The sequence below is a fragment of the Symphalangus syndactylus genome, chromosome 3 (genome assembly GCF_028878055.3).
Source record: "Symphalangus syndactylus isolate Jambi chromosome 3, NHGRI_mSymSyn1-v2.1_pri, whole genome shotgun sequence".
NCBI classification, from domain to species: domain Eukaryota; kingdom Metazoa; phylum Chordata; class Mammalia; order Primates; family Hylobatidae; genus Symphalangus; species Symphalangus syndactylus.
In genome coordinates, this window is record NC_072425.2 from 124,463,474 (window position 1) to 124,488,060 (window position 24,587).

At 39.0% G+C, this 24,587-nt stretch overlaps 1 protein-coding gene across 2 annotated transcripts in view; it reads left to right on the plus strand.

Moving 5' to 3' along the window:
• ELMOD1 (ELMO domain containing 1) overlaps nt 1-24,587 on the plus strand; it is a 78,045-nt gene that overhangs the window by 27,470 nt on the left and 25,988 nt on the right. For both annotated transcript variants that reach the window (XM_055272982.2, XM_055272981.2), the window contains exons 2-6: nt 2,329-2,430; nt 14,710-14,855; nt 14,993-15,021; nt 15,876-15,973; nt 19,939-20,068. In XM_055272982.2, coding sequence (XP_055128957.1) covers nt 2,414-2,430; nt 14,710-14,855; nt 14,993-15,021; nt 15,876-15,973; nt 19,939-20,068 — 420 coding nt within the window. In that variant the 5' untranslated portion in view covers nt 2,329-2,413. The remainder of the gene's footprint in view (nt 1-2,328; nt 2,431-14,709; nt 14,856-14,992; nt 15,022-15,875; nt 15,974-19,938; nt 20,069-24,587) is intronic.

Consider the following 24,587-nt stretch of genomic DNA (forward strand, 5'->3'; position numbering starts at 1 on the left):
TTTTGAGGGGTACTGATTGGATATTTTGTGGCATGCCCTTGAATTGGGGTTTGTCGAATGTTCTTCTCATGATTAGACTGGGGTTATAGGTTGTGGGGGTAAAGTGCCATTTTCATCATATCAGGTCAAGGTTACATCCTATCAACATGACTTATCACTGGTGATCTTAGCCTTGATCACCTGGCTGAGGCAGTGTTTGTCAGGTTTTTCCTTTTTTTTTTTTTTTGAGACAGAGTCTCGCTTTGTCGCCCAGGCTGGAGTGCAGTGGCACCATCTTGCCTCACTGCAACCTCCACCTCCCAGGTTCAAGCAATTCTCCTGCCTCAGCCTCCCAAGTAGCTGGGATTACAGGTGCCCACCACCACACCGGGCTAATTTTTGTATTTTTAGTAGAGATGGGGTTTCGCCATCTTGGCCAGGCTGGTCTCAAACTGCTGGCCTCAAGTGATCTGCCTGCCTCCACCTTCCAAAGTGCTGAGATTACAGGTGTGAGCCACTACACCCAGCCTTACTGTAGTTATTCTTTTTTCCCCTTTCCACACTGTACGCAGAAAGTCATATGTCCAGTTTATATTTAAGGGATAGGGAGGTTTTTGTTTGGTTTGCTTTTGAGACAGAGTCTCACTCTTTCACCCAGGCTGGAGTACAGTGGCACATTCTCGGGTCACTGTAACCTCCACCTCCTGGTTCAAGTGATTCTCCTGCCTCAGCCTCCCGACTAACTGGGACTACAGGCACACACTACCACACCTGGCTAATTTTTGTATTTTTAGTAGAGATGAGGTTTCTTCACGTTGACCAGGCTGGTCTTGAACTCCTGACCTCAAGTGATCTGCCCGCCTCAGTTTCCCAAAGTGCTGGGATTACAGGCATGAGCCAGGGCACCTGGCCTGCTCCACCTACTTGAGGGCAGAGTGGCTACATCAATTATTTGACCACTGGGAATTCTTTCAGGTGGCTGCTGTGTTTATTTCATACACGCCTATTTTGTTTACCTTGAGCACTTCTTGACTTTCTTGTGCTGCAATATGCTTCAGGTTCACCTTGCCCTGACCCAGCTTTAGAATCAACCATTTCCCCAAGGTCGCCTAGCTGCTTTTATTGTTGATTGTATTGGAAATTATGATCTGAGTGTTGGGTGGGAACTAACCAAATTAAATTAAAATTTAGATTCATTTAGAGAAACCACAAAAATACAAAGGATAATATATGCTCCCACCACTCAAAATGAATAAATGTTATTTTTCCTTTTATTTTGCCTCAGATATATTTTAAGAAATAAAATACACAAAGTTGAGATCATTTTTCTCCTTCCAATCCTAAACCCCACCTCTCTTCCCAAAAGCAACCACAGTCTTAAATTGGTGTATAGACAGTTTTTTCAAGCATGTATGGAATATTTACAGAAATAAACGTGTTAAATAAGAGACTGGCTTTTATTCGAGCTAAGTATGAGTTCCCACACTCTGGGCTGTTCTAGTTGGCAATGTGTCTCTGCCCGCAGCTCTTTTTCAAATGTATGTTCGTTTCCTTGCATTTCTGCTGCAGTGGATGTTCCATTTGTCTCTTTTCTCATGAGATAACTTCTCTCCACTTGCAGACACTCCCTCTTCTATAGTCTGTTTTATCCCCTCTCATCCTAACTTGCTGCTTTGCAGGCTGTTCCTAGTGTCCTCCTTATCAAAAGGAAGAAGGCTGATAACCTGATGTACACTTTGTGAAAGCAAATCATAAACCGAAAAGTGCCATGCAAATATCAAATCTCACTGCTCTGTTCACAGTGCCAAAAGACAATGGGGCCTGGGGCATCATTCATTTCTTTGTAGTATCTTGCTCTTTAAGTGATTCTTGAGCTTGAGCTCTTTAACAGTTATCTTTTATCTTAAAGTTAGTTGGTTCCAGTTATTTTTGAGTTGTACTTCTACAAATTTGGGGCCGCCAGATACTAGACTATTGGATATCTGGAAATCCAGATGGTTAATTTTATTGTTCCTCATTTTTATTTTTCTTATGAATACTATTCCTAAAGATATAGGAACAATACCCAAAATAAAGGAAAAGCTTAATATTGAAGAGATTGCTCATGAAATTCATAATTTCTTCAGCAAGTGATTTAAAATGAAAGGCTAATTATATTAATATAATTATAAAGTGAAAGTCTATAGCTGTAACCTCCGTCCATTGAACTGCATTGCTCTGTAGGCAGTTCTGTTGATAATGTTCTGGGTGGCTGGCATGTTACCTGCTTACCTCAGTAAGCAGAAATTTTTGGTTTGCAGCTTCCAGGCTTATTAGTAAATATACCTAATATCTAATTTTTTCCCACAGTTGACACTTACTTTGACAAAGGCAAATTTGGAAGCAATTACTTGAGGACAGTTCATATAGCATCTGGACAGTCAACACGGGCACCATGAAGCACTTCCTGAGGTATGTGTTTACGGTTCCCTGGCTGAGCCCTCTGCAGTGGAGAAACCTCCTCACTGGTTAGGGTAATATTACTAGTCATCGTTTGTGATCCTGTGACCAGGTCTCCTAAGATTCTGTGAAATAGCACTGCATTTTTGCTAAGAATAACTTGGCCACGAGATTCCTCTGCTAACTCTATATGCGTGTTGATGACAAGACAGAGCACTTGTAGATGGCGAGAGAGCGTGCGCACAAAAGCATGGGCACTTTAGACAGCCCTGGTGCCATGTGTCTCTGCACAGTGGTACACCGCTGGCCTGAAAGATTTAAGGAAATAGCTGTCAATGAATCACTTAATACAATTTGTGTAAAATCATTTTCTGGAAATAAGTGTCCTTTTAAATATCCTTTAATTTAGATTTTGGTTGGCTGGCCAATCCATACGGGCATTTTAAAATTTTGTAGGGGGTCAAACTATATGTTCTAAGCTTCCACTCTTCTTACCTCAGTGATGTCTCTGAAATTTGTATCAATTGTTGGTTCCCTGAAGATTGTGCTGGACAGAGTATGCCATAAATTGGTATGTTTGGGGTGATCTTTTTTAGTTTTGAAAAGCATTTGACTGGACCTAAAGTTATAATTATTTTCAAGAGTATTGACTGCCATTCAGTTGTCTATTAATGGAATTCCCAGATAAGTTTTGCATAATATTAAAATATGGCAAAATAAAGTTAGTCAGGTCCTGAATGTGAGAAAATACAACATACTTTCCAGAAGATCGGGCTTCTTTTCCTCAAGTGGTGACCTGCTTCTGTTACACGTTCTTGTCTTTCGCTCGGGCCTATTTTCTCTAAGCAAATTAATAGGCTTGCATCCTTTAAGAAATGATTTCATTCCTTCAGTGGCCATAATTGAAGATCCACTGCCCCCCACCCTGGTGGTTTTGGTTCCATTGTTGTTTCTGGAGCACCCAGATCAGTTTGTGTGGGATTCACTGGGTTTTGACGCAGCTACTGGTAGTTTACTGGATCTTCGAATTGTGAAAACCTCTCAGGAGGTGACTGTGAAACAATTTATAGGCATCAGTATTTGTTTTATTGTACAGAATACTGTTTATCTGTGTAAAAATATAGTATTTGAAAAATCATGAGGATATTTGCCAGCCAAGTATTTGACCTAATATGTTCTTGGTTGTCATGGTAATTAACGGATCTATCAATACATTCATGAAAATTTGGCATTTCTGCGCACCTCCTGGATGTAAACACAGTGTCTTTCATTTGCAGAATCATGTTAACAGAAAGCTTTAGTGTGAGATGAAGCTTAGAATTTAGGAGCTCCTTTGTAAAAGTGATGATGATGGTGGTAAGGTTCCCAAGTCTTGTACTACTCAATTTCTTCCTCAGTGTCTTATTTGTTTTAGAAAAACTTGAGCAGCCTCAAAACCAGTCATTTTAGGAAAAATAGTAGCCTTTGGTTCTGTTAGTTTTATTGTTAAACTGAATAGGTGCAACATGTTTAGTAAAGAGTACATTTTAAAATCAATTTGTATATGATGATTTAGAACTGGTACAGTGAAAATCTACCACTGTAATGTTGCATAGACTAGCACCAAGGGTCACAGAACCAACACATCCCTATTAGTTATGTGTTCCGATAAACATTTTTTTCATGTAACTTGGAGTGTATATTTTATAAATATTATATGGCATTGATTATTTATGTGAAACTAAAGCTAGGATAACAGATTGTACATTAAAACAGAAACTTGAGGATTTTCATTGACCATTGGTTTTGAAATAATAAAAGGAAACTTGATCATTTCCCTTCTTTAGTTGATTTATTTTCTGTAGTCCATTTCCACGGACGTTGGACGATTTTGGCAATCTTTTCATTTGAACCAAAGAGAAGGTTATGTAAGCAAAGCCTGAATGAATCAGGTGTTAATTCCTGAGCTCAGCAAATGTATTATGGAGAATGAGGAGCTGACTTTCACTGGGAAGAATCCAGCATTATTTAAAAGCCCACGCAGTGATTAATCTCTCAACTTGTGAGATGCTCTAGAATGAAATGCTCCATGCACAGTCCCAGAAGTAATTAGGTTAACCTTAGAGAAACCAGGTTGTTGGAAAAAATGGATTTTGATCCACATTTAAGATACACGATACCCAATTGCTACCATCAGATATATTAATGGTATAAATATTCAGAGCAAAAAGGAATAGAGAAAATATTCAATGTATGTCAAAAATTACATGAAATATAAGGAATAAATGCTATTTGATTAGTACACCTGGCCAAAATGTGTATTTTAAATTGAGGATAGAAATGGGATATTGGGTATGTATCCGCAAATCATCCAATCTGACTTTAGCCATGATGTGCATGAAAAGAAAACATGAGGCTGGGCGTGCTGGCTCACGCCCGTAATCCTAGCATTTTGGGAGGCCTAGGCGGGCCGATCACGAAGTCAAGAGATCGAGACCATCCTGGCCAACATGGTGAAACCATCTCTACTAAAAATACAGAAATTAACTGGGTGTGGTGGCACATGCCTGTAGTCCCAGCTACTCAGGAAGCTGAGGCAGGAGAATTGCTTGAACCAGGGAGGCAGAAGTTGCAGTGAGCTGAGATCACACCACTGCATTCCAGCCTGACAAAAGAGAGAGACTCTGTCTCAAAAACAAAAAAAAAAAAAAAAGAAAAGAAAAGGAAAACATGGGATAACATGGATAACAAAACATACCTACATGTGATCAGAAAAAGAAGGAACATTTTTTAAGTCCCAGCTAGAACAAAAGCTTAGGGTTTCATTTTTGTAATATATTTTACTAACTTTAATTCAGTTGATGTGTATAACAGAGAAGTCCAAAGACTTGTGCTGAAGATCATTTCCCTTGTTGGGATTTAGTTATTGAGGTTATATTTTTTAAAGTTATCAGAACATGATTAATTTTGGAAATTAATAAAGGAAAATTTTAAAGTCACCCATGTAAATCATTGCTTCCAACTGTTCCAGTCTCAGAATCTCAGTTTCTTGGCCCTGGATCTCACCTCATATTTTCCTTCCTCCAGCAGAAAAGAGGAAAGGAAAATATCTGCCAAGCTGAAACCTCTGTGGGAGGCACTGAGCAATACAACAGATTTATCCCATGCCCCAACTTTGAGGCAATCGAGGGAAAGAACTATTTTTCTAGTATGATTAGGTAAATAAAGGCTTAGAATTAGCAAAAATAACTACAAATTGGATTTTTAAGTCATTCATACTTGATTAATATCTTGGTCCACTAATTCATTTAGTGCACATTCATTGCTAATAATGCAAGTATTTATGCCACTTTCATTCTCTCTTCATAGCAAACGTAATTAAGTAAGACATAATATCCCATTTTACAAAGGAGGACAGGGAGGCTTAGTGAAGTTAAGTGACTTAAACAAAGGCACACAGATGTTTGAATGCAGGCCTGTTTGACTTCCAAACTGTTTCTCATGTTTGTATCACATTACCCCATTACTGTGAGCCCACTGTAAGGTATTGTGGGTGATTCAAAAATGAATGTGAGGGCCAGGCGTGGTGGCTCACGCCTGTAATCCTAGCACTTTGGGAGGCCAAGGCAGGTGGATCACCTGAGGTCAGGAGTTCAAGACCAGCCTGGCCAACAAGGTGAAACCCCGTCTGTACTAAAAATACAAAAATTGGTTCGTCATGGTGGTGGGCACCTGTAATCCTAGCTACTAGGAACGCTGAGGCAGGAGAATCGCTTGAACCCAGGAGGCGTAGGTTGCAGCGAGTCGAGATCATGCCACTGCACTCCAGCCTGAGCGACAAAAGCAAAACTCCATCTCAAAAATAAATGAGAGACATCTCTGTTCCAAAGTAACACACCACCTGGTAAGAGACGAGGTGTATGCATACAAAACTAAGATATATAAAGGAATGCGATCAGTGACAGGTTACAAACATTTTGTGAAGGAATATTCAGGAAACGCTTCATTGAGACAATGTTCAGAGAAAGGAAGGACTAGGATTTTAATATTTTAAAATAAGGATAGAAGATGTGGGATGCTGTAAACAAGGCCAAGAAGGCATGACTGGTGCCATAAGCACTAGTGGTCCAAGTTTGTTAGATGTAGACCCTGTTTGGGGCGAGTAGAAGACAAGTTGCAAAAATCAAGTCAGGAGCAGATCTTGGTCACCTTTGCAAGCACAGCATGAAGCAGCCCAGAGCACGGCAACATTTTCACCCCGACTTAAAGAGCACCTCAAAGAGGAAGGAGAATCGGATAAAAATAACTTTTCCCCTTCTAACACGTCTGGCCTTCTCTTGGAGCCAGAAATCTAGTCCAATCCCTTCACCTTACGTGTGAGAAAGCAGAAACCCAGAGAAGCAAAGTAACCTCTCCAAAGTCACAAAGTTCATAGAGGCAAATTTGGACTAGACTCCAAGTCTGACTTTCAGAGAAGTTAGTCAAACTTTTTATTCAGCATGACCCACTTTCCATTGCTTTTGAAGAGCAGAAGGTGCAGGAATGTGTAGTTGTTCCAGAATTTGATTAGCATTGCTTGAGGCATTGACTGAGCTTATGAGATATAGAAGCTAAGTCCTGAAAAAGGGAAAGTTTATGGCCTATGCATCCAAATACCTCTCTCACTGTAGACTGGTACTTTTAGCTGTAGCGTTCTCTTTTTTATGGTACATACATGTATGCACGTATATTTTTACATGTATGTGTGCATATATATGACACATACATATATATAAACACACACAAATATGCACATATATATACACACTTTTTTTGTTATACTTTAAGTTTTAGGGTACATGTGCACAACGTGCAGGTTTGTTACATACGTATACATGTGCCATGTTGGTGTGCTGCACCCATTAACTCGTCATTTAACATTAGGTATATCTCCTAATGCTGTCCCTCCCCGCTCCCCCCACCCCACAACAGTCCCCAGAGTGTGATGTTCCCCTTCCTGTGTCCATACACACATGTATTTTAAATTATTTTGCTCCCTGCATTAAAACAAACAAAAGCTGTGTCCACACTCTCACTGAAATATGTTAACCTGCATCTTTTTCTAGGCAATCTCTTGTAGGTGACCTTCCCAGAGCCTGCCCATTGCCCTCAAGCTGTTGTCCAAGATCCTCTGGGAGCTGGATCACGTACATCCCAGCTCTCCCGCCCCTTGGCTTCCCCTCAGCTTTTCAGGGCCAACTCTTTGGCCACTTCACTGTTTGTTAAGCTCTTCCCGCAGAGCATGAGCAATATAACCGAAAGCCATGGGCACTCAATAAATGTTAGTTTGAATTTCATTCATTTACTCATTGGAATTTTCACTTTTGTACTGAAGTGAGGAAAGCACGCTGATTTTCCAGGCTGTTCTGGCTGTCCCTGTGGGATGGTGGAGTTGGCTTTCCTGTCCAACCTGAGAGGAACGTACTGTCTCTCTCTCCTCTGCCTCTCCAACACCCTGGGTGTTTTTCTTTTATAGAATTGTCACACTGTTTTTCAACTTTCTGTTTTTACTGTCCTTTTCCTTGCTAGACTATAAGCTCCTTGTGGACAGGGAGGTCATATGGCTTGCTGCAAAAGTAAGTTCTTGACTCATGTTCACTTTTTCCACTGCCATATCTCCCACTCTCATTTCTTCTGTACTGCACGGTCAGTCTTATTTTGTATTTGGCTCTATGAAGGAATAAATAAATTGAAATACCTTTCAATTATCATTTTTCATTTTCCCCCCAACTTATTTCAAATCTCTTTCTTTCAGCTGCTCTAGGTCTTTAACAAAAATGAATTTGTTCACAATACTGAGCATGCCCTCTAACTAGGTTGTTTAAATTTTTTTTGAGTTATGTAGCAAATTTATAATAATAACAGGTCTATTTCTTATCCCCTATAGAATATTTTGAACCCTATAATGGATGATGGAGCATGAATAATACCTTTGATGACTTTCCTTTATTTATATATTTACTTAATTTGGGTTGCCTTAAAAATATTTTTATTTACCAGTAAAAGTTTATATTTGAGGTTGCATTTAAATACTTTTAAAATGTCAAAGTATAATGTGTTATAATGTGTTCATTGCTTCTCCTTATAAATAAGTCAATAAAAGTATTATCCAAAGAGTAAAACATAACCTGATTTTAAAAAATAAAATCTTGTAGCCAGGCACGGTGGCTCATGCCTGTAATCCCAGCACTTTGGGAGGCTGAGGTGGGCAGATTGCTCAAGCCCATGAGTTCAAGACCAGCTTGGGCAACACAGCAAGACCCCATCTTTATAGAAAATACAAAAATTAGCCGAGCATGGTGGCGTGTACCTGTAGTCCCAGCTACTGGGGAGGCTGAGGTAGGAGGACCACCTGAGCCCAGAGAGGTCGAGGCTGCTTCTGCTTAGGCAACAGAGTAAGACCGTGTCTTGACAAATAAATAAATAGAAATAAATCTTATAAAGTGTATTTAAGCATCAAAATTTTGGTTGAATAATGATGTTGTTAATAAATTAAGAGAAACCTGTACCTCCTTTTCTTTGAAAGGAAAGGGTTACACTATTAATACATTTATTTTAATTATTACACAATCAACTAGTGCTCTCTAAGCCCTCAGATAAAATTTCCCTGGAATATATTATAAAGAGTGCCCTTTGCCACAGCAGTATGATTTTGAATAACATTGATCCATGATAGATATGTAACCACGAATCCCCTTAATTTTTACTTTTCAGAAGTTAGTGTGATCTCTTCAGAAAAAGAATAATGGGAAAAAACCACAGGGCCCCACACGATCTGGGCATGGGATCTTGGAACCTCTCCCCTGCTCTATAGGAAGGAAATACTCTTGTTTTCCTAGAGACCCACGGATGGTTTCTTTGTGTGATTTCACATTTCCAGTTCATGTACCAAGTCCTCTGCAGCCTCTCTTCCTAGTAGAGAGCTCTTATAGGGATGGTCCCATTTACTAGGTAAAGTACCTATTGATAAGTTAATTCCCAACCGATTGTCAGTGCCCCTACTTAGGAACTTCAATGGAGCAACTAAATGAACTGCCAGGGACATTGAGCCTCTTGCTCTTCTTTATGGCATTTAGATGAAAAGTATTTCATTTGGGAAACTGTGGTTTGAACCAAGAAACTGTGATTATTTTTGTACATATCTTTCATCAACAATAGTGTACTTTTTATTTATTACAGGATTTCTTCAAGCAAGAATTAACTTTCATTAGCACATTCATTGAAACTGTTCAAAATAAGCCACTTTTCTCTTATTGTTCCAAAAGAAGACGTCAGAGTCACAAATTTAAGATGATGGAGTAATGTTGCATTACAGGTACCCACACCCCCTCACCCCACAGGCAAGGGGCTACATGGTTTTAGGTGTGTTTCCTGTTTTGAAGGCCCCATCCCTCCTGAATGGATTCCTCTAACAAAGCGCCACAAAACGGGAGGTTGCTTTTGTTTGGTAGCAGAGATATGATCCATTTCGAATAATTTACATTGAGTGGCTATTCTGGTTCAAACTAGAGAATGAATGTTAAATAATAAACGTGATCATAATTGCCTTATGGAAGAACACTGCTGTGAACTCAGCCATAAACATCACTCTGCAGCATATTAATAAAAGGCAGTAACAGAAAAGATTGGAAATGGAGCATGTGTAGTAGCTCTTGTTATTGAATCAGATTCTCCCAGTGTTTAAGCAAGGCATTCATCTTAGGAAGCTACAGTAACTCTTTTTGGAACACTATCAAAAAGCTGTGATTAAAAAACAGAAACAAACAAAAAAACTGCTGCCTATGAATGTAGTTATTAGAAAGAGGGGGTAGTGATCAGTATTTTCTCCATCTAGTCTTGAGGATTTAATTGTTGTTCCTACAAAATCTAACAGATTTTTTTTAGTAGTGAGTCAAGAATCTTCCCTCAAAATGAAGAAAACTAAGTCTAGTGTTATGAAGAAGAAAAGCGAATATTGCCCAGTTAAAACTAAGCTTATTGGTTTCCTGATTCAGCCTGGGAGAGAAAGGAGCAGAGCCATAAACCCCCTGAGCAGAGGGTTCAGAAGGTGAAGAGGGTGTGAAACAGGAGGTTGAGATTAGTGCTGGTGCAAGAGTCAGTAAGTGGGTTCTGTCTCACAGGTACACTTGAAATGCCTCCTCCCAAAGCATGCAGTCATGAAAAAAAAAAGGACATAAAACAAATGAAATTAAAAGGAGGAAAGGGTATAATGAATCCCCAAATCCTTAAACTCAAATAAGAAACAGATACACCTTTTCTTTCTCCCTTCCTTGTTCTCTTCCTTCCTCTCTCCCTCCTGTTCCTCCCTCCTATCCCTCCCTTCCCTCCTGTCCCCCCTTCCCCTTCCCCTTCCTTCCTTCCCTCCTTCTTTCTTTCCTTCCTTCCTTGCCTCCCTCCCTCCCTCCCTCCCTCCCTCCCTCCTTCCTTCCTTCCTTCCTTCCTTCCTTCCTTCCTTCCTTCCTTCCTTCTTTCCTTCCCTCCCTCCCTCCCTCCTTCCTTCCTTCTTTCCTTCTTTCTTTCTTTCCTAAACAACCACTGATTAGCTCAAGAGCATTTACAGATCTATTTCTTTATTGCTTCCTTTTAAGGGTAAACATGTCAAACCAATATAACATTCTCTCAAAATAGTAAATCATTTTTATTGTTCTGCTTTTGATCCTCAGCAGTTTTTTCCATAAACTTTGTGATTTAGGGACTTAAATAGGTCCAAATAATTTAAGAAGTGAGCTCCTGGCAGTATTTGATGGTGAACAGCCAGCCTGAGTTGCTCACATGGAGGTTTTGAAGAGTTGGTCCTTTTATAAGGAAGCAAGTTGTATATTGTTTCCAAAGTAAGGGATCACCCTGGTGTTTCCGTCTCTGACCATGACCTGCCTGGACCAGGTTTCTAACCTAAACACAAAATAAATTACACCTGTCAAAACATACTTTGATCTGATGATCTGGATTAAAAAAATACAGTAACTAGCATAGCAAGAAAGTGTGGTACCTAGCATAGCAAGCCGAGGTTTTAATTAAATATTTGTGGGCATGTTGGCCCATTAGAAAAATAAGGGGAGAAAATAGAATACATCTTGGATAATAAGTAGCATTATCGGGTCCTGTTGGCCTAGGAATTACGAAAGAACAAGCAGCGTATAGATACCATTTCATAATTCAAATGTGCCTAATTGAAATTGTTTGTGATTATGTGAGAGAGATGTGATTTACTTCACAGAGTGGTGAACCCTAAGAAATGATGCTTCATCCCTAACCCCTACTGTGGATTTCTCCTAGCTTTCATGTCTTTGACAGTATGAGCATCATCAAGGAAGTTTTTTTTTTTAAAGATACAAGCAAACAGAATGTGATGTCTTTTCTTCCTTTTGATGTAAGACTGTCTTGATGCAAAACAGTAACACAGCTATTTTTCTCATATACAAGGATGCCAGTGGGGGAAATTAGAGTTGGGCTGTAGGTAACTCTATATATGGACACTTCCTGCCACTTAAGATGACACTGCTAGGTCTCAAGCCTCCTCTTTGTGTAGACCTGATACAGAGGTCACAGGGAAAACTTTTTGTAGCTTAATTTAAGCTCTGTTTGATGCCTTGGAACCTAAATAGGAAGAATACAGAGACACTCCATGAACGATCATAAGGGTCCTCTTCTCTAGGAAGATTTAGTACAAACAGAACTAGATTATCACATAGTTCCACTTGTGCAAGAGTTCTGCCACACAGACTTAAAAGGTAGCTTCCTTTGAGGTGCAAGCCCACAGATGGGGTGGACTTCCCTGAAAATTGCACATAGAACAGATATTAGGGAAAGATTTTATCTTTGACTTAGTAATTAATAGTATATGTTAATATGTTAATGTGTATACATATATATCCCAGTAATTAATATCATTCCTATTTGGCTGGGGACCAGTTAACAAGATATTGCTCAATCTTTTTTTTTTTTTTTTTTTTGGCATAGCTATCCAGTAGTTAGAAAATGAAAAACATTTTCCAAGAGAGCTTTTTTGTTTTGTTTTGTTTTTTTGAGACAGAGTCTTGCTCTGTCGCCAGGCTGGAGTGCAGTGGTATGATCTCGGCTCACTGCAACCTCCGCCTCCTGGGTTCAAGCAATTCTCCTGCCTCAGCCTCCCAAGTAGCTGGGATTACAGGCATGTGCCACCACGCCCAGCTAATTTTTGTATTTTTAGTAGAGACGGGGTTTCACCATGTTGGCCAGGATGGCCTCGATCTCTTGACCTCGTGATCCACCCACCTCAGCCTCCCAAAGTGCTGGTATTACAGGAGTGAGCCACTGCGTCCAGCCCTGAGGTTTTATAAATCTTCTCACTTGTCTAATTAAAATATCCCACTAAATTTATTTTTAGGGTTACTGGGTTTTGTTGTTGTTGTTTTTTGGGGTGTTTTTTTTTTTTTTGGAAGCTGTTAAACAAAATCCTAACAGATCTTAGGATATATTTGACTAGAACAGCTGAATGTTAGGCTTTACAGTATAGTAAATCCATTTTTGTCTTTCCGCAGAATCTGGTTGACTTTGTACTGACTATACATGGAAATTTTATATGCACTTTTGTAGTGGCTTTTGGTGATCATTTTATACATCATAATTTTAGTCATAATTTTTCTTTTTTAAGTAAAATAATACATATTTATTACAAAAATGTACTTAATCAAAAAAGAAAATTAAAATTACTGATTATTTTATTACCAATTAATACCACTCTTAACATTTTTGTTGTGTATCCTGCTTTATACATTACTATTAAAATTTTTGTTTTATTTTTTAAAGGAAAAGTGGATTATCCCATACATATTTCTTTTTAACTTTTTTCTACTTGATAAACATGTCATGGATATTTTCATGTTATTAGATATTCTAGGACATAACCTTGTTGCCTGCAAAGTATTCCATTATGTTATCTCAGTGCAGCAGCTTGGTTGTTTTGTACAGTTTCTTTCCATTTCCTTTGCATTTATAAGATATAAACTCCATGCCTTTGTGCAAATCAGACTGTTCGAGTTTTTATTTTTAACACAAGGCTGTTGAAGCTATTGGAACCAGACCAATTTAAGGAAACGAACACGGTCAAGGTTTTGATTCTTTTTCAGGGATGGATCACATTGTAGAGGCTACTAGTTAACTACTCCAGTATATCTGAGTGACCATGCATCACCTTATTTTAGAACTGGAAGGAATTAGTGAACTTTTGAGAATAAAGAAAAATCTTTCCAAATGACACCAAAAGGGAGTAATATAAATAATTCTGCCTCCTGGGAATGTACAGTATAAAGAGAAAATAGGTTGACTATATAAGTTCCTGGATAATAAGTCCCTTTACCACTAAAGCTTGAGTCATTTTGAAATTCTGAACCATACCATGAAATAGTGGGCACTCACATTTTTTAAATTAAAAGTCATCATAAAAGATGGACTGACATGGGCCACAGATGTGTGAATAAGCACATGACTGGTGACAATATAGTTCATCATTTGTTGAGGTATTGCTGGAGTGAGGTAGGGTATAAAGTAAAGAAAACTTCCTTTAGCAAGAGCCAAGAACAAACTTCTCAAGAGGAGTTTTTGAAATATTTAAATCACGGAAGGTTGTCACCTCTAGGAAAATCAAAGGTCAATGGTGCTTGTTCAGTAAATTGATGAGGAGGATTTCTGACAAGGCCAGGGAATGTTAGGATAGGTCAGCAGAAAAGGCAGGTGGCCGCAACCAAGTCCTCAAGGAGGTCTGCAATGCCTAAGGGAAAGCAGAGGGAGAGAGGAAAGAACGGGAGCAAGGGAAGGAATCAAATAGTGGGTTTGGTAGAGGGTGAGGAGGACACTAGGGAGGGGCTGGAAATGGACAAGGGCAAGCTGAGAGGCTGTTCATGGAAGCAAAAGAGGAGAGCGTGTTCTTCCCCTGCGTCAAAGGGAGGGGTGACTCCTAAAACACAAGCAGTATTAAAAGATTCTGTTTTCAAGGTACTCATTTATTTCCAAGATGTTTTTAGGCAAAGGAGGGAAAAGAAAAGATTCTAATGCTTCATCCTCAGTTTGTTGGAATATCAGATTTACTAGAATAGAAAATTCTGGAGTTTCTTACAGTCATAGTAAGTGTAGCTACTGCAAATAAAGTAGCATGGGACTAGAAACATATGTTAAGTATAAGGTGATTTTTCTAACCGCTGATTTTCTCCTGGGCTTCTTTTCTTGCTGGTGGTGGCTGCTTTCTCTTCTCTTCCAGAGTTCTATTGGAAGGGTGCTGTCTTTTGTTTTTCACAGAATGTTGATCCAGGTATGCCTGTATTTTTACTGTAAATTTCTGTGGCGCTGCCTGAAATTTGTAATGAGGAAGCTAACTGGAAGATGTGAACTACAGCGGATCTGTTACAATACCAAACCGGGAGCTTCTAGAACCATGAAAATCGGTAAGCCTGACACAAAGAAGTAAGCAAAAGGTAGAGTTGGTACGATGGAGGATACGATGTTATCTTTCAGTGTCGTAATTCTAAACCATGTGTAAAGGATAATCTTTGAATGACTGTTTTTGTTACTGCTTTCACAGAAACATCACTGAGGGATTCTAAAAGTAAGGTAGGTAAAATTATTTTTCAGCAGCTTTTTTTTCACTTGGAGGCTTACCCCTATCATAAGAAGTAAAAATTCTAAGAAACCAAAATATACCATTGGCTAGGAAAACTACTGCCAACTGAGAAGAAATGAACATTTGCCCATTACAAACCCCGGTACTATTTACATGAGAACAGCCAGTGTGTGAATTTCTAGGCAGGTTTGTGAAGTACTTATTACTTCATTGTCAAATGAACCCTTTCTTATACCTCTTCCCAAATCATAAAATAAATATTCCTTGAACGTAGTAACAGTATTAACTCCCTACTATTTCCTCAATATCCAAATCATTTAACATTATACTTAAGATTTTTCAATAACATCAAAGAAGCCACTATGCTGGCTTTTGTAGCTTTTGTAGCATAGTGGATCATCCACATAAGAAAGAAAACCTGTTTTCTTTTTCAAGATTCTTGATAATTTTATTTTATTAATTTTGACATCCTGAAGACTGTCTCCCCCATGTGCCTCACTCTTTAGTCATAAACATAATGCCCATTAACAATAGGAACTATGTTGGGCGAGGAAATGAAAACACTACATTTCAATACAGGTAGCTTGAAACAGGAAAATGGTAAGAACAAAACCAAAAAAATTGTATGTGTTTTCCTGATTAAAGTAATCAGGAAAATTGCACTCCCCCCCCCATCATGAAAATGTCAAATTTATTAGAATTCAAGTACACTAAACCAATTTTTGCTTTTAACTTAAATCTTCATATAGAAGCCTAAGCGAATGCTTGCAGCCTCTATCCCAGTAGATACTGATTAAGCCTCTGGTGTTAATGAAAAGGAAAGTGATTGAAACATGTTTTCCAGCTGTTGCAGACGTCTGTGAGTGTTCACCCCGACGCTATTGAAAAAACTATAGAAGATATCATGGAACTGAAAAAAATTAATCCTGACGTAAATCCACAGTAAGAATATGTTTCTTATGTCAGAAATACAGAACACAAATCACATGGCCACAGATTTAGTGTTTCTCTGTCTCCTCTCTTTTTTTTTCTCCCTCTCTCCCTAAAATAATCATCTGCCATGTTTTGACTTTCAGATGAAGAATAAAGAAAAAAAGTACCTTTTTCATGTTTGTAAATGGCAGCAACTTTGTACTTCCTTTGTGGCTTATGCTTCTCAGATGCAGAGAATGTAACAAATGTGATGGGTGCCCCAATAGAGAAAGATGAGCCCATTCATCAACAATCAGTCTATCTGATGCCTATGTTTTACGCTAACAGTAAATGTTCAAATTGTAAATGTGCTTAAGCTGATTCTGTTCCATCTAGAATATTCCTTCACTTCCTTCATGAATATTACTTTATGACAGGCTGAGAATCTTGGAGACTGTTTCTACCTGCTTGTCAAGAAGACAGGCATGTGTGGGAAGGAGAAATGGTTTTTATATGAAGACTTTAGAACTTCATAATTTATTCCTCTCATCTTGGAAGTATTAAAATGCGTTTGGCAATGTTCGTGACATTTAAAATTAGCTGTATATTTTCCACTGGGTACAGCAATTTTTCAGTAAAATTTTTCACTAAGGCCACTGGGTAGAATAAATTCCAAATGCAGATATATTTAGAGAAGTTTTTAGGTTGGTAACAATCAAACTGTCTTTTAGATGTTCGTGTCTGAGAACTTCAGATGTTACCTTTGAGAAAGGCTTTTATTAATAATTACAGGAACTGTAGCTGAAGGGAATTTCAGAGCACACTTGCATAGGTCTATCTCTTGGAAGGATTTTAGATACTAGCTGTCCAGGGGCTCATCACAAAAACTCCATTTTCGCCTGGTCTCCATAGCGTTCTTCGGCAGCCACTTCAGTTCATTAGCTGCCTTTTGCCTATTCAGCTACCAAAGGTTGATTTACTTTTATAGTAAATGTCTTTTTGAAACCTTCTAACATATATTTTATTCCTCTGGGAAGGTGATAAGAAGGCAATTCATTATAAATAAGATTGAACGAAAAATTTAAGACTACAACTGGCAAGAGGTTTATATGGGTCCTGTAATCATGTTTAGAGATTGGATTAGATTTAATAGCAAATCTTTTCTATGAAAGTTATATAAGGTGCATTCAACAGCATTTCTTTGCCATCCATTCTCTTGTTCTCATTTTTTTAAAAGACCCTTTTAGTTTCAGGCTGAGGATCCCTAAACTGAAAATCCAAAATCTGAAACTTTTGGGCATTGACATCATGCCACAAATGGAAGATTCCATAGCTAACTTCATGTGGCAGACTGCATCTATTATTAAAAATGTTGTATAAAATTACCTTCAGCCTATGTGTATAAGGTGTATATGAAACACAAATGAATTTCATGTTTAGACTTGTGTCCCATCCCCAAGATATCTCATTATGTATATGCAAATATTCCAAAATCTGAAACACTTCTGGTCCCAAGCATGTCAGATAAGGGTTACTCAACCTGTAGTCTTTTTTTTTAATCTCCATGTGGATTCTAGTGTCTTTTTTACAGAGCAACACTGATAAGCTCTGATATAAAAAAATTAAGTACTTTTCTGAGAAAACAAAGAAATAGCTTAGAGATGGGGGAAACACTTTATAACTTACCAAACTGTTACTACTATTAACCTCACTTGTTTTAATTACATTTTTTTTAAGTGCTGCTTATGGTGGCACTAAAAATTACGACAGAGAAAACTTATTTATTTATTTTAATTTTTTTTTTTTTTTTTGAGACAAGAGTCTTGCTCTGTTGCCTAGGCTGGAGTGCAATGGCTCAGTCTAGGCTCACTGCAACCTCCGCCTCCCGGGTTCAAGCAATTCTCTTGCCTCAGCCTTCCAAGTAGCTGGGACTACAGGCACGTGCCACCACATCTGGCTAATTTTTGTATTTTTAGTAAAGATGGGGTTTTACCATGTTGGCCAGGCTAGTCTCAAACCCCTGACCTCATTATCCGCCCGCCTCTGCCTCCCAATGTGCTGAGATTACAGGCGTAAGACACCGCGCCCGGCCAGAGAAAATTTAATTGACTTTCCTTATTCCTGCTTCTTATATTCCTTCCATTCTCCTCTTTCCCTCAAAATTAACTCTCTTCTCCATCCTACACTGACTTTCTGGGTGACTAGTGCTATGGTGCCCTTTCCTAAATTTTAATATCTGACCTAGTTGTTTGGTGCTATGGTAACAAGTAATGATGAAAGCCATTCATTGAATATGACTTTATTAAAGTTCAGTATTCCTAGGCTGTCTGACTGTCCTGTACGTTTGGAGCAGGTACACAGTTCTAAGTTCTGTTGCCCTCAACTTGAGATTTAACATCTGTGCATGTCATTTACCCCTAAAAATAAAATATGATAATGTACAGTGATTATAATGACCACCACCACACCACCTCAAACATGCTCAAAGTCCGTGAGTGAACAAGACAAAAGACTAGATTGGAGAGTGTCATATGCAATTGCCAATATTCAGCCATTTTTGAGCCACAGAAAATACATGACTCTAAAGAATTTAGGAGGAAAAAATAAACGTGAAGTACTACTTTTAGACCTTTAGATTCTACCTTACTTTAGAGGCTGTAGAAAGGGAAAACAGCGTTCCAATCACAGAAAGTAATGATCCTCTGTGCGTTACAGCTGCCAGATTGTTTTCTGTTCTAGTGATATGCTTTAAGGGTGCTGTTATTCAAATAGTGTACATTCGGAGAAGACTGAGAATGATCGTAAAACATCTGAAAACCGGCTGGGCACGGTGGCTCATGCCTGTAATCCCAGCACTTTGGGAGGCAGAGGGAGGCAGATCACCTGAGGTCAGGAGTTCGAGACCAGCCTGGCCACACATGGCGAAACTCTGTCTCTATTAAAAAATATAAAAACTAGGTGCAGTGGTGGGCGCCTGTAATCTCAGCTACTCGGGAGGCTAGGGCAGGAGAATCACTAGAACTCAGGAGGCAGAGGTTGCAGTGAGCCAAGACTGTACCACTGCACTCCAGCCTGAGTGACAGAGCAAGACTCTGTCTCAAAACATAAAAAATAAAAATAAAATAACACATCTGAAAGCCATGTCCCATGAGAGGGAATTGAAGAAACAAGATTTCTCTTTTCCCTAGAGATTAGAAGACTCACTATCTTAAATAGTCATGGCAGGGAAAAGGTGGAAATAAATTTGCTCAGAGAACAGAATTTGAACCACTTTGTAATAAGCAAAGCAGATTTTGTTTCAGCATAAGAAAAAGTGTTCAGACAACTACAGCGGTGAGAATGTAATAGAACATCTTGTAAAGTTGTAACTACCCTCTTAGCACGGTCTCCCCTGAGGAGGACATTCCCAAGTGGAGGTGGTGTTGTTATTGTTATTTTGTTTCACTTTATTTTGTTTTGATTTTTTTTCCTTGAAGCCCTTAAGGACTTTTTCTGTTGTCCTCACCCTCGTTCTTTTCCACACATCTTTCTAAAGTAATTCTGATATGACCACCTAGGGAGGTGCTATATAATCCCTAAGAGCCCAGTATTACCTATAATTTCAAGTAACCCGCATAAAGAAATCCCTTGTGGGTTTTTGTTTTGTTTTGTTTTGATAGAGATAGGATCTTGCTTTGTTGCCCAGGCTGGTTTTGAACTCCTGGCTTCAAGCAATCCTCCCATCTTGGCCTCAGAAATCCCTTATTTTTAAGCCATACCATTGCAATTTAGCTTTAGAAAAAGTCAGACTTTGAGGCAAATTTTAGCCAGGTTCTACAGCTGTCCATGTGGAGATTTAATAAGAATTGTGCTTCTATTAAATAGATCATCTTTGAGCAATTTCCTGAATATTATATTAATATGAAAAGTTCTATCATGCATACATCACGTGAACAAATGCCAAAGTGAATGCCCTGTTCTTCCTTGTGCGTCTCTTCTGTTTTTGAACACCCTAGGCTGGGAATCTCTCTTCAGGCTTGCCTTCTGCAAATCGTTGGGTACAGAAACCTTATTGCAGATGTGGAAAAACTGCGTAGAGAGCCCTATGATTCTGATAATCCCCAACATGAAGAAATGCTTTTGAAGGTTAGTGCTTGAACACATTTCAGTTCTTCATCTAAGTCAGTTGACATTTGCCAGGCACCTGCTATGTGCTAGGCACTGCTCTGGACATCGGGGGTACAAAGATGGATCAGACACGGGCACCTAACTGGTTGGTAAGGTCAAGTTTTCTTGCTGGTTCAGGTGTTGGAAGTAAATTTTTCATCGGAAAATTCCTGTGAGAAGTTAAGTTCAAAGCCAATTTTCTTTCGTAATCTGAGAAAGCATCAGAGGTGATTTCTGTGGGCTCTCACATTTGGCTTAAGTTTAGATTGTTTAACAAGTGTTGAAAGCCAACAGGAGAAATAGCATTTGTCAAAGAGTGACTTGGGATTCCCATTTACGACTTTTAATACACATCAGAAGATAAAGTTGGTTTCTGCTTCAGCAATGGCCCTCTTGGGAAATTACCCAAGATCTTAATGCTGATTATTTATGCATTAACTTAGAGTGTATTAGAAGAGGTAAAGGTTTATATTTGGCACACTAGAACTTCTGGAGAAATAACGTGGAGTTATGAATACTCCTGGCTGTCAAAGCAAAACCTTAAAAATCTTACAGGATCTGATGGTATATTAAGAAACATCAGTAAAGCTTTCCCTCAAAACACTGAGTTTGGGGCTAAAGAAATTAAGACTCCACAATAATTAAGACTACCCTTTAGAACTACATACTTACCTGAAATGTTTTATAAATTCATTTCTGAAAATAGATGCTTCTTTAGAATTAGAGTGCTTTAGGGTAGCTCCTTGCCTTTTCCTAGAATTCAAAAAGGCAGTAACAAAATTGTAAGAAAACATTTGTTTAGCTGCCTTTATTTTATTGAAAAATGTCAACAGAAGACGTAATTTCAAAAATGTATCCTGTTGTGTTTTTGTGTGAAGGAGTGTATGTTTTTGTGTATGTAAGTACTTAAGCAGACTCATTTGTCTCTGTTAATTAGTGCTGGATCTGATGTGAATCATTAAAAATTAAAGATGCCTCATTCTTGGCAATAGTTTTTCTTCCTTTTCTCCCTGCTGAAGTTTAGCTAACCTGCTGAATTTTATCTCTCTATGTTGCCTTTTTTTTCCTGACCATTTTCTGATGGAGGTAGTTCAACAAAATTACCCAAACATAGGAAATAAGAGGTGACAGAGAAAAGAGGTGTTGTAATTAACAGATAGTCATAAGAGCCTGAACAATTTATTAGAATAGCTGAGGTTCCCTCAGAATGAGTGACATCCAGGTGCCTGCTAGGCACCATCTTTAGCTGATCCATTGTATGTGTGCTGGCACATAATAGGTTTTCAACAAATATGAGTGAATACACGAATTATTATAGTTCATTAGCTACATCTTGAGAACTTGTATATGACTTTTATCTGCGGTTATGATTAGATTATGTGTTATCATTTAAACTGTCAGCTATATGAGGTAGGCAAGGAAATGATGGCTGTCTTTATTTTACAGATGAGAAAACTATAAGCATTTTAGCTCAGGTTCTGATTCACACATCTAGTAAATTATAAAGTCAGGGCTGTTCATTGCTGCATTAGGCACTTTGGGGAAAGGCATCATTTCTGCCCTCAAGCAGCTTACAATCCAATTGGGGCATATTCTTCATCTTCAAAAATCACTATATCTGGCCAGGTGTGGTGGCTCATGCCTGTAATCCCAGCACTTTGGGAGGCTGAGGTGGGTGGATCACTTGAGGTCAGGAATTCGAGACCAGCCTGGCCAACATGGTGAAACCCTGTCTCTACTAAAAATACAAAAATTAGCCGGGCATAGTAGCAGATGCCTGTAATCCCAGGTACTCAGGAGGCTGAGGCAGGAGAATTGCTTGAATCCAGGAGGCAGAGGTTGCAATGAGCCTAGATCGCACCACTGCACTCCAGCCTGGGTGACAAAGCAAGACTCCATCTCAAAACAAACAAACGAACAAACAAAAAATCACTAAATCTTATCCATACAGCACCCTAAGGTATCTCTGAAATGTTTTCCTTGCCCCATGCCTTATTCTAGCCATCATCTCCAACTTGGGCTGTGACAGCCTTTTAATTATGCCAGTAACCATTAGATTCTTCTCTCGCATCATCTAAAATACTGTTGGAGGGATTTTTTTTTTCTCAAACACAGATATATTCATTGTCATTCCCTAGACTAGAAACTTCAGGCTATGTCCTATAGTAGAAAGCCCACGCATCTTAGCATGGCATTTTGGAGGCTTTCCAGTGTACTTCATGAAGCTACTGCTCCTGTATCCTCAACACATATAGCACATTTCTGCCATGCTTTGCCATTCACCGTGACCCAGAATAAGTTGTGCCATACCATATGTCCAGGAATTTGTTCATGCTGTTCACTCTGCTACCCATTATTCTCACTGCAGAAGCCAGCTCGTTTTTTAAATCCTTACTCACTGAATTTTGAAATCTTCACTAACTCCCCAAGCAAACTTAGGAGTGGGAATCTTTGTTCTCTTCTTCAGTTTGTTCAAGTTTCAAGTACGATAATAAAATCAGAAATAATAAAACATTAATGGAGTGTTTAGTATGTGCCAATTGTTACAGTGTTTTCTGGCATTATTTCATTTCATTATTACAGTAGCCTTGTGGTGATACACTGCTGTTATCTTCATTTTTCAGATGAGGAAACTGAAGCTGAGCAGTGAAGTGGCTATGTGAGCTCATATAGGGTGGTAGCTAAGGGCTCTGACCTACCACACTGCACTAGGTCTTGAGAGACAAACCACATCTTGTTTGCATTTGTCTTTCCAGGGCTGACCCATGGTTTGTGTTTCACTGCCTGAGCTTAAGCTTCTTCATTTTTAAAATGGGTAATAATACCCTCGTTACCTACTTCACAGAACTGTTTAGAGCAAAAGTCAGCAAACCAAGGCCTGCAAACCAAATTTGGTATACCACCCATTTTACGAGTAATATTTGCAGTACAGCCACATTCATTTATGTATGGCCTTTATGGCTGCTATGGCCGCTATCCTAGTTTAAAGGCAAAGTTAAGTAGTTACAACAGAGACCATACAGCTCATAAAGCCTAAAATATTTGTCAACTGGTCTTTTACAAAGTTTGTGCCCAGGCACAGTGGCTCACACCTGTAATCCCAGCACTCTGGGAAGCTGAGGCAGGAGGATCACTTGAGCCCAGGAGTTCAAGACCAGCCTGAGCAACATAGCAAGACCCCATCTCCACAAAAAAATTTTTAACAAATAGCTGGGCATGGTGAGGTGCACCTGTAGTACTAGTTACTTGGGAGGCTGAGGCAGGAGGATCATTTGTGCCCAGGAGGTCAAGGCTACAGTGAGCTATGGTTGTACCACTGTACTTAGCCTGGGCAACAGAGTGTGACCCTTCTAAATAATAATAATAATAATAATTAAATTAAGTTAAATGTAAAAACATGTTTGCTGACCCCTAGTTTCTAAGCACAGGTCATATATAGTATTGCCACACGTTTAAGTGCTTGGCTTTTTAAGCATAGGAGAGCATTATCAGTGTTACTAGAGTTCTAAAGTATTTTAAAAATCTAGATTTTATGATCATTTGAACATAGCCTGGGATGAAATTGAATAATATTACTGTCCATATGAATCACTTATATAGACATTTCTATTAAAAGTGTTCCAGCCAAATTAATAATGAAGACAAAATTCTAGGTGGATTCATGCACTTAATGACAAACATAAAGTCCAGAATAAAGACCCTCTCCTGATGGAAAGAGACAATCCCACGGTGACCTTGGTGAGAAGCTGCTTCTCCTTGAATGCTCTGGCTCGAGGGTAGATGAATCGCCTTCCCTTTCTGTCCTGCAGAGGGTTCGAGACCAGGCAGAAATGTTCAGATAAACTTGTGTAAAGCTTCAGTTCACAGCGAAGAGAGTTCAGCAGAGAGAGCAGGCTGTGATGGATAACAGTCTGAACTCAGAGTGCAGTCTCCACATCTGTTTCTTGTCTTCTGCTATAGGCATCACTTTTCCTAGCCCCTGGTCTCCTCCGCTTCGCAAGTGGCTTTGTAATAACTACTCCCAGTAGCACAGTCTTAGATGAGTGGATTCCTCAGAGTCCCCACCATAAGCCCACCACCGTTTCTCAGATCTGAAGTTGGCTTCCTAGTGCATGACCTCATCCTTTAGGAGTACCCCATCCCCTACTCATATTTTTTCAGGGAAGAGCTTACCTATTGGAAGAGAATCGAAATAGCTCAAGGTTATTTTATTTTATACATATTTATTTTGAGACAGGGTCTCACTCTGTCACGCAGGCTGGAGTGCAGTGGTGCAATCTTGGCTCACCGCAACCTCCACCTCCCGGGTTGAAGCAATTCTCCAGCCTCATCCTCCTGAATAGCTGGGATTACAGGCATGAGCCACAGCGCCTGGGTCAAGGTTTTTTTTACATAGGAAATATACAGATAATTGTACTTCATATAAGTATTTTGGCATAATGGGCTTTCATCTTCCAAAATAAGTTTGATGATTTTATTTGCTACGTATATTTATTAA